Below are 14163 nucleotides of genomic sequence, written 5' to 3' on the forward strand. Positions count from 1 at the left end.
TGAGGTGGGCATGTTATGTTATCTGAATGTATTGTGAGCGATTGCCATGTCAGTAAAAATATTAAAACATCGTTTTTAATTGGCTCCATCATACTCCTTTTTATGGTTATACCATAACCTATTTAAGTTGTTACCAGTTTCTGTTTTAGATAGGACTGCAGTCCTATCTAAAGGGTGCTCTTGTAAAATTAACTTCTGAATGTAGGATTCAAAAGGAGTCTTTTGAACACTTTTAAGATTTTTAATATCTATTGTTAAACATTTGCTTTTGGGAAGATTGTACAAATGTACAGTGGGCCACAAATAGTACTTACTGTACTTTGCCCTTTGTAGCTCTGAGTATTATAAGAAGCCTTTACTAATTTAATAGGTCAGAAGGGGTTATCTGGTTTTAATTCGAGTGTCTGGTTACTGGTGTAGGTGGAACTGTTTTCATGTTTTATTGCTATTTAAATTTGTTTTGTGAATTATCTTTTTGCATTCTTTGCTTATTTTCCTGTTGATGTCTTAGGGTTTTTCTTGCCAGATTTAGTGAGCCTTTTATAAATTCAGGACAATGTGTTCTTTTTCTCCATTTTACCTTTTAATATGGCTTAGTTTTTTAAAAAATATATTAGCGTTTTAAATGTTCACACAGTTAAATCCTAAAAAATTTTTTTTAATGTTTATTTACTTTTATTTTTTTTTAACATTTTATTTATTTTTGAGAGAGACAGAGACAGAGTCTGAGCCGGGGAGGGGCAGAGAGAGAGGGAGTCACAGAATCCGAAGCAGGCTCCAGACTCCTGGCTGCCAGCACAGAGCCTGGCATGAGGCTCAAACTCACAAACTGTGAGATCATGACGTGAGCCGGAGTTGATGCTTAACCGACGGAGCCACCCAGGTGCCCCCACATAGTTAAGTCTTTTAGTTTTCTTCCATTTATTAAAGCTAGAGAGTCCAACACATGAAATTAAGGGAAAATAATTTTAGACCCATTTTCTGGAAAAATAACAAATATTTATTTATTTGTAAATATTTATGACATAACAAATATTTATAATCTATAAATAAGTATTTATAACATAAATATCATTTTCTGTGATATTTTCTGGAAGATTACTGTAGGCTACATGCAAGCTGTAAAGGAGCTTATAATATGGGCTTTATGTATTTTTACATCATTGGAAACCTTCTTGCAGTAAGTTGTGCACATAGTAGGTCCTAACTGTCGATGGAATGAATAAGAGTTAATTCAGTGAATTATCACTGATAACCACTTCAGTAAATTTCACTGGTTCTTGGCACCTTTTCCTCTGGATTCTCTGTATGCACTCATTTTCTGAGAACTAGTGAACTAATAAAAAGACACAGGAGTGCCCTTTCTTTTAGGCTTATATTTCTACTGCTTTTTTGCATCACTGGTACTATATGTTACATGCCTGGTAAGAGCTTTGTTCCTGGAAATGGTATTTGAGTGAGAGTTAATGTAGAGCCTGTCGTAATATCCCAGTTTCCCTTGTTTTAGTAGAAATATTCGATTGCCTTCCTCTCAGATCCTGCTAGTTTGCTAGTGCTTTTTCATTTTTTTTTTCAGAATTTGAATAAGTGATTAAATGAGTTAATTTGGTATGTGGAGATCTGTACCATACAGTTTTCCAAATTTATTACTGTTCACAGTTTCTTTAAGAAATGAACAGGTGAGATAGACTTTCTTGGTATTAAGGTGCTAAAAGCTTGTACTAACCTTAGTGTATATATATTTGAATTCTGGACTATTGAAAGCATTGCACATCTAATTGATCAGAAAGTAGTCAGAATTGTAATTTACATGGAGCATAAGAGAACTATAGGAGTAGGGATCTTGCTTTTATTGTTTTGTTTTTTTAAATAGCTTTCTGTGCATCAGGAAGTCTCTGATTCACATCCAGGTGTTCCCCCCAACCCCAAGGGGAAAAAAAAAGCAAAAGAAATAAAGTAGCTTTATTGAGATATAATTCATATACCATATAATTCACCTATCTGAAGTGTCCAGATCAATTGGTTTAATAATTTCACGGTTTAATACATCTGTGAGTGTATATGTAACCACTACCACACTCAATTTTAGAGCATTTTAATCACCTCAAAAGGAAACTCTACACCCTTTAGCTATTGCCACCCTCAAATCCCCATGCCCTTCAACCCTAAGTAACCATTAATCTGCTTTCTGTCTCTGGATATTTGACTGTTCTAAACATTTTATATAAATTGAAGGATACAACATGTGGTCTTTTGTGATTGACTTCTTTCCCATAGCATAATGTTTTCAAGTTTCATCCATGATATTCCATGTATCAGTCTTAATTCCTTTATACGGCTGAATAATATTCCTTTTAAAGGATTTAATATATTTTGTTTATCCATTCATCATTTGATTAACATTGAGTTGTTTCCACCTTTTGGCATTATGAATAATGCTGCTATAAACATTCATGCACAAGTGTTTGAGTGGACACGTGTTTTCATTTTTCTTGGGTAAATACTTAGGATTGCAACTGTTCCATCGTATGTTTTCCAGTGTGACTGCACCATTTAACATTCCCACCAGCAGCTTAGGAGAGTTCTGATTTCTTCACCTCCTGGCCCACACTTGTAATTATCTAACTTGTTGATTATAACTATCCTACTGGGTATCCAATGCCATCTTTTGGTTTTGATTTACATTTTCCTAATGGTGGTGAGCATCTTTTCAGATGCCTGTTAGCCATTTACATATCTTCTTTAGAGAAGTGTCTATTCAGATCCTATCTCCATTTTTAAATTGGGTTCTCTGTCTTTTTATTACTGAGTTATAAGAGTTCTTTGTATATTCTTGATGTGTCCCTTATCAGATATATGATTAGCAAATATTTTCTCTCGTGCTGTGGATTATCTTATTCACTTTCTTGATAGTGCCTTTTGATGCACAAACATTTTAAATTTTGATGAAGTCTAATTTATTTATTTTTTTCCTTTGTTGCTCATGCTTTTGAGTCCGTATCTAAGGATCCATTGCCAAATCTGAGGTCCTACAAATTTACCCCAGTTTTTGGGTAAGAGTTTTATAATTTTAGCTCTTACATTTAGATCTTTGATGCATTTTGAATTGATTTTTGTATATAGTGTGAGTTAAGGGTGCATCTTCGTTCTTTTGTATGTGGTTATCTGTTTATCCGAGCACCATTTGCTGAAAAGACTCTTCTTTCCCCATTGAAGGTGTAGGCACTTTTGTCAAAAGTCCGTTAAGTTTATTTCTGGACACTCAGTTCTGTTCCATTGATCTATGTACCTATCATATGCCATAACCACACTGTCTTAATTATTGTTACTTTTGTAGTAATTGCAACAGGAAATCGGGAAGGTGAGTCCTTCAACAGTAGTCTTTATGGGATTGTTTCGGTTACCTTTATCTTCTAACCCCTTGTATCCCTGTGCCTAGAATAATGTTTAGGATATAGTAACTATTAGTAAGTATTTATTGCAAGGATGCTTTAAAGTAACTAATTCAGCTTCAATTTAAGCGGTAAATTGATTCTTTAGAAAGAATTTTCCAGCTGTAGCCAACACTTTTTCAGTATATTTTGTAAGATACCTCAGTTCCTTATTATTTCTATCTCTGTTAATAAAAGTTTCTAGTAATGCAATATGTCATGGGAGTATGTTGCTTTATTAAAGGTCCTGTAGGCACTGAGGAAAGAATCATAGATGAAAAAAACATCAACAAAAGTAGTAGTGATTAACCAACACAATATCAAGCTGTAAGGAAGTATTGAGACTCAGTATAGTTAAAGTTATTCTTGTAGAAGAGGGATATACTTGTTTATTTAAGTATAAATTTTCAGAAATTGAGTGGCTTCTTGGGGCGCCTGGGTGGCTCAGTCGGTTAAGCGTCCAACTTCAGCTCAGGTTGTGGTCTCCTGGTTCGTGGGTTCGAGCCCTGCATTGGGCTCTGTGCTGACAGCTCAGAGCCTGGAACCTGCTTCAGATTCTGTGTCTCCCTCTCTCTGCCCCTACCCTGCTCACACTCTGTCTCTTTCTCTCTCTCAAAAATAAATAAATGTTAAAAAAAATTATAAAAAAAAGAAATCGAGTGGCTTCTTGTCTTAATATATTAGAAATTTTGTTTGGATGATTGTAGCTAAGTCAGAAAAATTTAGGGGCATTTTTTTTCTGTTAATGATTTTTTTCCCCTCAGCAGTAGAAATTAGAGTAATAGAACTACTTATAGTTTTTCTGACAAGCAGACATGAGAAACTGCCAAAAATGCTATGTATTTCTTTGGTGTTCTGGTGCCATCTATAGTTGAAAAGTATGTCATTTTTAAAATATTCGTATATTTAAGTGATATCAGTTTTGTGTGCTAAATCTTGTTTTAGATCTTTTATCTTCCCTTCTACAATTAGGTTTACAAAGAGTCTTTCTGATCTTATGTAAATTATAGAAACTGGGACACAAACAAAGTGTTTTAATTGCTACAAAATAAATGGGTTGGATTTGGCTATTTGTAAATATTTTAACCAATAAAATGAAATGTTTCCCTTCTTATATTAGTTTCTTTGTTTTTAAACAAAATTTTCCCTCTTCTTTGTTTCCTAAAGTAACTGCGGTATGATCCTATCATAAAATAGTTAGCTATGTTGTGAAATTAGTCACTTTGAAAGTTAAGTATGGCTTTTCCTTATATGTAAAACAGAATAGATAGAGTACCATTTTGTTTTAACACTAAATAGTCCACAGAGCAATTTTTAAAATAAAAATTTATACATATACTGCCTTTTAGTGGTATATAATAAACTATTCCTATCATACTTTGGATAAATGTAAATACAGAGCAACTGTTTTCAGACACTGGATAATGGACTATACGGGATTGTCCTCCCTGAGACAAGGGAAACAAATGAAGAGAGCCCTGTAATTACCCTGGTTTTCTGCCCGCAAACCGTTCTAGACTGTGGTGCAGGCAGGAATATCCGCAGCAAAGCAGAGTAGTCTTCTTGAATTGAGGAGGCAGATTGGAGTTCAGGGAGACTGAAGTGGTTGGAAGTTGAGGGCAGAGTTGTGTAGAGAAAGGAATGATATAGAAAAAGAACTCCAGAAATCTACCAAAGACTTCCTTGAGTGTTTGAATACAAGATGCACTTGTGTAGAGTAGAAACTCTACAAGGTTAAGCAAAGAGCCACTGGAGAACTGTGAGCCAAAAGGTGCCCAGAGTTCACATGGGACTTGGAGGTATTTGAATTTCCAGTGGTCAAAGTGAAAAGTTCTTGTTTGTTGGTCACTGGGACATGCAATAAAGATATGGAAGATTCACATCTTAGTAGTAGAATCCTAGAGTAAAAGCATGTCTGGAATTAGCCTACCCAAGCTTGAAAACAAACCTTGACAGGATAAAGTGGAATTAGAAATAACAGCTTGTGAAAAAAAAAAGAAAATGCCAAATGGTCTCTAAAGGAAGATAACAAAATTCAGATAGTCAGTTGCATAAAATTATAATGTCTAACATGTGACCAAAAATTACTAGACATGTCAATAAGCCCGAAAAGATGACCCTTGACCTAGAGAAACAATCAATAGAAACAATCCCAGAAATTTCAAAAATGATAGAAGTAGAAGAAGGAATTGTTAATGTGGTTGCAATTCAGCTGTTTAAAGGAAAACATGAACGAACATTGGAGAAAAATAAATAGATAAAAAAGACCACATGGAACTTCAAGAGATGAAAAATAGAGTATCTGAAATTACAAATACACCAGGTGGGATTTTCAACAGAACAGACCCTATAGAAAAAAAATTACTGAACTTGTGGGCCTAGCAATGTCAGTGTTGTAAGATGTAGTACAGAGAGAACAAAGACCAGAAAAAATGTAGAGAACAACAGTGACACATGAGGACGTATCAAGCAGTCAGCATTGTGTAATTGAAGTTCCTAAAAGAGGAAAGAAAGGGGGAAAACAGGGAAAAGATTAAGAAATAATGACTGTAAATGTTTCAAATTTGATGAGCACTATAAACCCATAGATTTAAAAAATTTGATGAGGCCCAGGAAGGATAAACACAAAGGCAACCATCACTGGAAAAATCACTGCTTAAATCTCTTGTTCTTCTGTAGTTCTCTAGTTCTTCTCTAGGATCATTTACTTATTCTTAAATTAACTGTGTTACAAAATTAAATGTTATTTTAATTAACCACTTTTGCAGGGAGTGTGGAGGTTCATGTCATCCTAAACCTAAAACAACAGCGTGTCACCAAAGATTGAAAATGATTTTCTTATTTGGTTTACTTCATGACCATTAGGTGAGTTTTAAGTCAGTTTTGTGTGAAGCCAGTATTTGTGGTTGGGAGGAGGTTTTCCTCCGTTCTTGGCTAGTGTGGCTGTGCCCTTGTAGCTTGAGTATTGATTTTGAATTAGTTATGCCTCTGAAACCTCATTCTCTGAGTGTCTAGTACATGTCAGGATGAGGTATTTTGAAAAGAGAACTCTGCTAAATGCATGGTAAATATTCTCTAGGTCATTGCTTCTTTACCTTTTTTCGGTCATAGATTGTATTTGAGAATCTGATCAAAACCGTAGACTCTTGACTCCTCTGAAAAATGCACGTAATAAAAATTTGCATTCAGTTTCAGGGAATTCGTGGTCTGATGATTGAGCTATAAGGTAATATAGTTTTGGGGTGCCTGAGCGACACAACTGGTTAAGCATCCAGCTCTTGATTTCGGCTCAGGTCATAATCCCTGACCTCAATGTGGGATTGAGCCCTACATTGGGCTCTGTGCTGAGTGTGGAGCCTGCTTAGGAATGTTTCTCTTTCCCTCTGCCCCTCTGCCCTGCTAGCAAGTGCTCACTCTCTCTCTCTGTGTCTCTCTCAAATAAAAATTAAAAAGGGGCACCTGGGTGGCTCAGTCAGTTAAGTGTCCAACTTCGGCTCAGGTCATGATCTTGTAGTTTGTGAATTTGAGCCCTGCATCGGGCTCTTTGCTGACAGCTCAGTGCCTGGAGCCTGCTTTGGATTCTGTGTCTCCCCCTCTCTCTGGCCCTCCCATGCTCATGGTCTGTTTCTCTCTGCCTCTTAATAATAAACGTTAGAAAAAAAATTAAACAGAAATACAGTTTTGATATGTTAACTCTTTTTGCGTTCCCTATATTTTTTGTACATGTTGCATTTAAGTGTATACTGTGAGACATTCTTTTCTGAAACCGTAGGTGGTGTTTATTTTTGGCACAAACAAGACTTCTAGGCTCTACATTTCCAGTAAATTTCACGTTGGCCTTATGTATTCAACCACAGTTACCAATTATGTTCTCTTGAGTGAAGAAAGCTGTATAATTAAAAATGGGAGCTTTTATTTTTTTCTTCTAAAATTGTTTTAGACCCATTTACATTTTTTTCCTAGTTTACATAGTTTTTAATTAGAAGAAAATTATATTTTTCACGAGACAACTTTGTGTACGTGTATATATCTTTAATTACGTCTTTGGTGTTGGGTAGTGTTTTACTTCTTGGTTGTTAAGGGGCCATTTCTAAGGATTTCACGATCCCTAAAGGCATCGTTCCTCTCAGGTGAGCAGTTCTCTTTCCTCTTTGGGCTCCCAGCCGGGGAACGGTCTTGCTTGTTGAAATAGCATAGACAGAATAACCCTTTAGGTTGACTTTGTGATGGAATAGTTGAGAAGCCTTGTGTGTGAAAAAGTCGACGTAGTGCCAGAAAATGGTGCGTATCTGTACGTCTGTCTAGTAGAGCACAGTGGGGTGGGAGATGCTTAGGGAGGTGGGTTCGCTCATGTCCTCCTCGCTTTAGCGCCCGCGCGGCTACATGTTCCTGTTAGGACGAAGGACATAATCCAACGGCCGCCTGCGCCTGCGGGGGCTCTCGTTCACTCTGCCCGCTCTGCGCCTGGTCGTCACGGCCTTTCGGTTCCTCCTGAGCCCCGTGCTCCTCTGTCTCAGCTGCGCCTCCTCTCCTTCGTCCAGTCGGGGCCTTCGGAGCTTTCAAATCTCGGTTGAAATGTTGCTTCTTAAAGAAGTCTGCTTTATCGTCGCTGGGAATTGTCCCAGTTCTCGGGGCTGGACCCCGTCCGCCAGCAGTCGTTCACAGCGTAGTGGGGGACCGCACTGAAAACACTGGTGTGTGCGCACTTACGTGCTAAGTATCTAGTTCTTTCTGTAGATTGGAAGCTGCAGGAGGGCAGGAATGGTGACGCTCTCATTGAGTCGTGTGTTCTTCCTCAACTCTTAGCACAACGCTTGTCCGGTAGGGCCAGGGAAGCATGGGACAGTTAATGTGTGTTTTCAGCTCTAAATAAACCAGTCACTACAACAAAGACCCAAGAAACAAAAAAACGGAAGTGAATAAGATAATACACCTTAAAATTTTTATATTGCCCTCTGTCTCCTCTCTTACACAAAATCCTGTTCTCAATGAAAAAAAAGTTAATTGTTAATTTCAAATTATCGTTCTCTGATTTAAAAGGCTTGCTTTTCTGTCCTTCTAGGGGGTAGTTTCAGGCTCTGTTTTAGGTATAAACACACGCAGATTTACACAAAATGAGTGGAAACACCAGCCTGATCTGAGGAGTGCTCTATTAGAGGACAGTAAATTAAGGGAAGACAGGGTGTAATTCTTGGACTTGGTAGGGAAGGTGAGCAGCTACCTGAAGGGGAGAGGATTTGACTTAGACCTTTTCGTTTATATGCAGAAAGAAGTAGGGCAAGCAAAGCCCTCACTATTCTGTTTCGTTTTGTTTTTTCACTTAAATTGTAGTCACACTGTGGTCCCCAGCCGAATTGAGACTCAGTATCTTAGCCAGGCTAACGCCTTTATAGGTGAGGAAATTTCGACATGGAGTGGTTAAAAGGCATCAGCAAAGATAGGAGTCCTGCAGCTCGGCTGAGTACTACATCTCTGAACCGTTCCCACGTTCTTCCTCCAGCCCGTAGGGGCCTCCTTCCACAGGGGGAGTATTCCTCCGTGTCTGCCACCAGGAGAGGGCAGACGTCCCAGCAACCAGGCTGGGGGTGCAGGGGCCCTGGGCCATGGGGTTGGGCCAGGACTCCAGTTCTGGCTCAGGTCCTTTCCAGCTGATCACACAAGTTACCTTTGCAGCTTAGGGATCGCAGTAGTACCTGCGGGGGTCGTCAGGAAGGTGAAATAAGATAACATTTGTAGAGTGCCTAACTGACTACCTAGTATGTAATGGGTATTTGATGACGAGCGCTTCTCATAATCAATGAGAAGTGGCCTTCGGGGCAAAGAAGCCTTTCTACAATGGCTCCATAAGCTCTGGCAAGGATTAGGTGAAATTACATATGATGGTTAGCATAGTGCCTGGCAGATGGTCAGAATTCAGTACCTAATGGAGGCAATTATACTGTTAGAATGGAAATCATTCATTACTGTGTAACGAATTATACAGCTGATTAAAAACATAAATAGAAATCTGATGCATATCCCAATTTTGGAAGTCACTGTTTTAAAGGGCATTTCTTTCCTTATCGTTTGAAATTTTTTTACAACCACAATCATCAGTTCTGTTGATAAAGAATTCCTTGATTTCATAATACTACATTTTCCATTTAGTCCTGGTTCTTAGTCTTTTGTACCTGGTACAGTAACACCAAATTTATTCAGCATCATCGAGGAACTGTCTCATACAGCATCATTAAGATAATCAAGTGTAAAATAAATTGGTTATTATAAAATAGTTTAGATTTAGAGACAATTGCAAAGATAGTGTAAAGAATTTCAGTATTTCTACTGTCTACATTTGTCACAGCTAGTGAGCCAGCGTTGACACGTTATTCTACCTAAGTGGTGGGGAGTTAACCTCCCCGTCCTTGGGAGGGGAATGTAGACTTCAATTCTTTGGATTTTTGTCTGTACAGGTGATTTCTCTCTTCTCCCATGTATTTATTTAGTAATTATATCAATATGGATTCATGGTTATAATTGGATATAATTCATGAGTATAATTCTATATCTGTATTTTGTTGCTCAGAATTTTCCAGTTTTAGCCAATGGGAGCTCTGTTTCTGTGTCCTTCTAAAATACTCCCATAGGTTGTTTGTTTGTTTGTTTGTTTTTTGAGCACTTCCTCACTTGCTGGCACTACAAAGTGCTCCAGGCTTGTATTACATCTTCTTTGCCCCAGTCCTGAATTCAGCCATTTCTTCTGGTTCTTCTATTGGAGCATGGTGCTGGAAACCCAAGATCTGGTCCCTAGATAAATGAGCTTTTCTGAGCTGATGTCAAAGCAGAGGTGAGGGATGTTATGTCCAAATTGTCCTAATTGCTTTCCTCACTTTTCTTTGCAGTTTACGTCGCTAAAAGCCCTGGGAGAATATATTTAATATACTCATATTTCCTAGATCTATCTACCCCCAAGAGTTAGGGTTCATCTTTTGAGTGTGTGTATGTGCGTGTGTGTGTGTCACAGAGCATATTTATAGTTAAAACTATTTTAAAAATCTGAATTAGAAAGGTAACTTGAGCTAAGGCGATTCAGACAGCTCATGTGTTTCCTACAGAAAGAGGCTCCTCAGTTACTTGATTTCTAAGAATGACAGGGAGTAATTCATGATAGAAAATGTGTTTTTTTCCACAAATAAATTAAAATTAAAATAAGGGAATTTAAAAAATGTTCTCATTTGTTAGAGTAGGTAGAGGGACATCATAATTCTTACTGCTACCTTAAAAAAATTTTTTTTTGCTCCCTTTAAAATTTTAAGCATTTTTCTTGTTTCTCTTTAATGTTTTGTGCACACTTGGCATAGAAGACCCTTTGTTTGCTCTCCCTTCCAGCATTGATCCAGTTTTTCATCTTCCCACTTAAGCTGCTTCAGCCCTGCAGTTTTCTTTCTTCCTTCCTTCCTTCCTTCCTTTCTTTCTTTCTTTCTTTCTTTCTTTCTTTCTTTCTTTCTTTCTTTCTTTCTTTCAGTTTATTTAGTTTGAGCGAGCGAGAGCATGAGCAGGGATGTGGCAGAGAGAGAGGGAGAGAGAGAGAGAGAGTCCTAAGCAGGCTCCACACTGTCAGCGCCGAGTCTGACGTGGGGATCGAACCTGCAAACCGCGAGATCATGATCGGAGCTGAAACCAAGAGTCGGGTGCTAAACTGACTGAGCTACCCAGGCACCCCTGCAATTCTCCTTTTGAATGAATTAGCACTTTTATGTTGCTTTCTTTAAATTCTTTTCCATGGGCATTTCATCATCAGATGCGTTCACAACAAGACTGATCTGTGTTTATTTTCACGTCTTGTATTGAAAAGACATCCTCTCACCTGTGCTGCCGGCATCCTTCTCCTGTTCATGTTGAACAACTCAGCTGGAAGGCCCCAAATCGGTGCATCTCAGAAGGGTTTTTGTTCCATTTTGATTGTCTCCTTGCGAATCTATATTCATACGATCTAGTGTTGATTTGCAGAGCTTTGGAAAAAGATGTAGATGATAGATATGCTCATACATTTTTGGAGCTGTTAGAACTGGTAAAAATAAGAAAGCACACCTGAAAATGTCTTATTCTTTGCCCTCTTCTTTTTATCCTCGGTTCTTGCAGCAAAATTGCAGAAAAAACGAGAATAATCACATTTGTCTTTTCATCTGTAGCATGACTTATATGTATTTAGATATGTAAAGCTTCTCTTTCTTTATCTTTTTTTCTCTCTCTCTTCTTTTGGTTCTAGTTCTTTTTTGGAGTAGTCTTCTGGTTAACCAGAAATGAAAGATAAGTCTTTAAAGCAGTTTGTTATATTTGTTTATAAGACTTTGTTTTCTGAAAGACTTCATCTGAAAATACTTTTTTTTTTTTTTTTGAGAGTGGTGGGGAGAGGGGGAGGGCAGAAGAAGCCAGAGAGAGAGAATCCCAAGCAGGCTGCATGCCCAGCATGGAGCCCAGATGTGAGGCTCAGTATCACAACTGTGAGATCATGACCTGAACTGAAATCAAGAGTCAGACGCTCAACTGACTGAGCCACCAAGGCACCCCTGAAAATCTTTTTTCAACAGGTTATAATTATTTTTATTTCTAATGATGAGCAGAACTTATCCATATGGAGTGTATATTTATTTTTTTATCTTTAAGTGTTCTTTTTGTTCTAGTTAGTTTAGGACTGATAAAGTATACTTTGTGTAAATCTGTGAGTTAAATAAAAGACTTTTGCTAGAAGATCTAAGTCAGGTAAGCCTTATCCATATGTGACCTAACCCTTTCCAAGACCTGACCTTCTCCATTTCTTCAATGAAACATATCTACTGATGCTTGCAGCATTATGAATGACTGACAGGTTACACTCTAGAATGGCCGTGACTTTCTGTTTCCACCAGTTGAAACATATGCTTATCAAGAGTTCCTTGTTTGTTCCTAAATCTGTTTAGGTCTGTTGTATGTTTTAATTGTTATTGCATAATTTAGTACGCTTTTTTTTTTTTTTTAGTACACTTTTATACAAACATGTGAACTGTGAATGCAAAAGAGAATTGTAGTTTCTCTCTAGATGGAATACTTTGGAAAGTCTCAGGATAGGTCACAAAAAGAAAATTGCCATCAAATAGGTAAAGGAGAGGACTGTTAACATTTAGGAAGAAAAATCATGAAAATCTGGAAAAGTTGCTCCACGAAAGTCTTTAGATTCTTGTTCTATTTTAAAGAACCAGAGTGTGGATTGCAGACACCGCACTGGGTCGTGGTATGTGTGACTCATGACTTCTCTCAGGGACCCACACTAAAAGGCAAGGCTGTGGCCCTCATCAGAGTGGTGATAGGTTTAATCTCATTCATGGGCTTAAAGTGAAAGTAGATGTTTAAGTTTTATATGTGTGTCTGTTATCTCTTATAATTTAACAAGCCATATCAAAGCTTAATGGCTTAAAATGAAAACCATTTCTTATCTGTTTCGGTACTGAGTGGGTCTTCTGCTTCTCATGGTCTTGGCTTGGGTTCAGTGGACAGCTGGAAGGTCCAAAATAGCCTCACTCACAAGCTAGCAAGTTGGTGCTGGCTGTCAGCTGGAAGCTCACAAGACTTTGACCTAGCTAGGCTCTTCGTGCAGCCTGTCCACCTGCCTAGGTGGGGCTTTGAAGACTGCGGAAGTCTCAGGGCTGCTGGCCTTCTTACCTGTGGCCAGCCTCCCCTGAAGGACAAGGGTGTAACTGGCCCAGTGTCACTTTCACTGCATCTCTTTAGTTAAAGCAGGTTACAAGGTCATACTGGATTCAAGAGGAGGTGATTATAGAAGGGTGTGAATACTGGGAGGCCAGGTTTGTGGAAGGCCACCAAAGTCACAGCCACCACAGATGTTTCGGGTTTTTGAGTTTGCGTGTTTCATTCTTAATGCTCTTGATATGTATTTAAAAAATTTTTTTTAATATTTATTTTTGAGAGAGAGAGAGAGAGAGACAGAGCACGAGTGGGAAAGGGGCAGAGAGAGAGGGAGACACAGAATCCGAAGCAGGCTGCAGGCTCCGAGCTGGCAGCACAGAGCCCGATGTGGGGCTTGAACCCACGAGCTGTGACATCATGACCTGAGCTGAAGTCGGACACTTAACCGACCGAGCCACCCAGGCACCCCTGATATGTGTTTTTAAAATTAACTGGCTAGCCACAAGTCTCAGTGGCATTTGATAAGAAGGCTTCTAATAAATGAAAGTGTAAGCAAATTTAGAGTAATTCGATTAAAGCTTGTATTCTTAAGAGTGGGGACATAAGGATTTCAACCCATGTTAATCTGATTCCAAAACCACGATTCCCTCCGTTATCCACCATTGCCATTGTTCTGTACGGGAGGTAGTTACCTTGGCACCTAGGGTTACAGTATCCCAATAACATCATCCACAGAAATCAACAATCATTTAATTCTTGCAGCCTTTAAAAAAAATTACATTCTTCAAATAATTAAATGGGATTGTATTTTAATAGACTTTAGATGATGATTAAGTCTGAAGTATCAAAAGAGAACATTATTTTTGCCTCACAAGTTCATTTATTCAGTAGGTAGTTATTGGGCACATAATCTGCACCAGGTACTGTCCTAGACATTGGAGAAACTGTGGTAAAACAGTAATAGATGGGTCCCTGCCTTCCCAGAGCTTTGAGACTGGTTGGGAGGGATAGTTCTTTTCACGGGAAATCTTTTTTTTTTTTAATCTGCTTTTGTTAAAAAAAAAAAATG

General features: G+C 38.2%; 1 protein-coding gene across 1 annotated transcript in view; it reads left to right on the forward strand.

Annotated features, from left to right (window-relative positions):
* Nucleotides 1–4111: 4111 nt before the first annotated feature.
* Nucleotides 4112–14163, forward strand: part of MAP3K4 (mitogen-activated protein kinase kinase kinase 4) — an 89424-nt gene continuing 79372 nt past the window's right edge. The window contains exon 1 of the mRNA XM_086708277.1: nucleotides 4112–6296. Coding sequence (XP_086564403.1) covers nucleotides 6286–6296 — 11 coding nt within the window. The 5' untranslated portion in view covers nucleotides 4112–6285. The remainder of the gene's footprint in view (nucleotides 6297–14163) is intronic.

The sequence above is a fragment of the Puma concolor genome, chromosome B2 (genome assembly GCF_028749965.1).
Source record: "Puma concolor isolate L17-30 chromosome B2, mPumCon1.1.hap2, whole genome shotgun sequence".
In the NCBI taxonomy this organism is placed as follows: domain Eukaryota; kingdom Metazoa; phylum Chordata; class Mammalia; order Carnivora; family Felidae; genus Puma; species Puma concolor.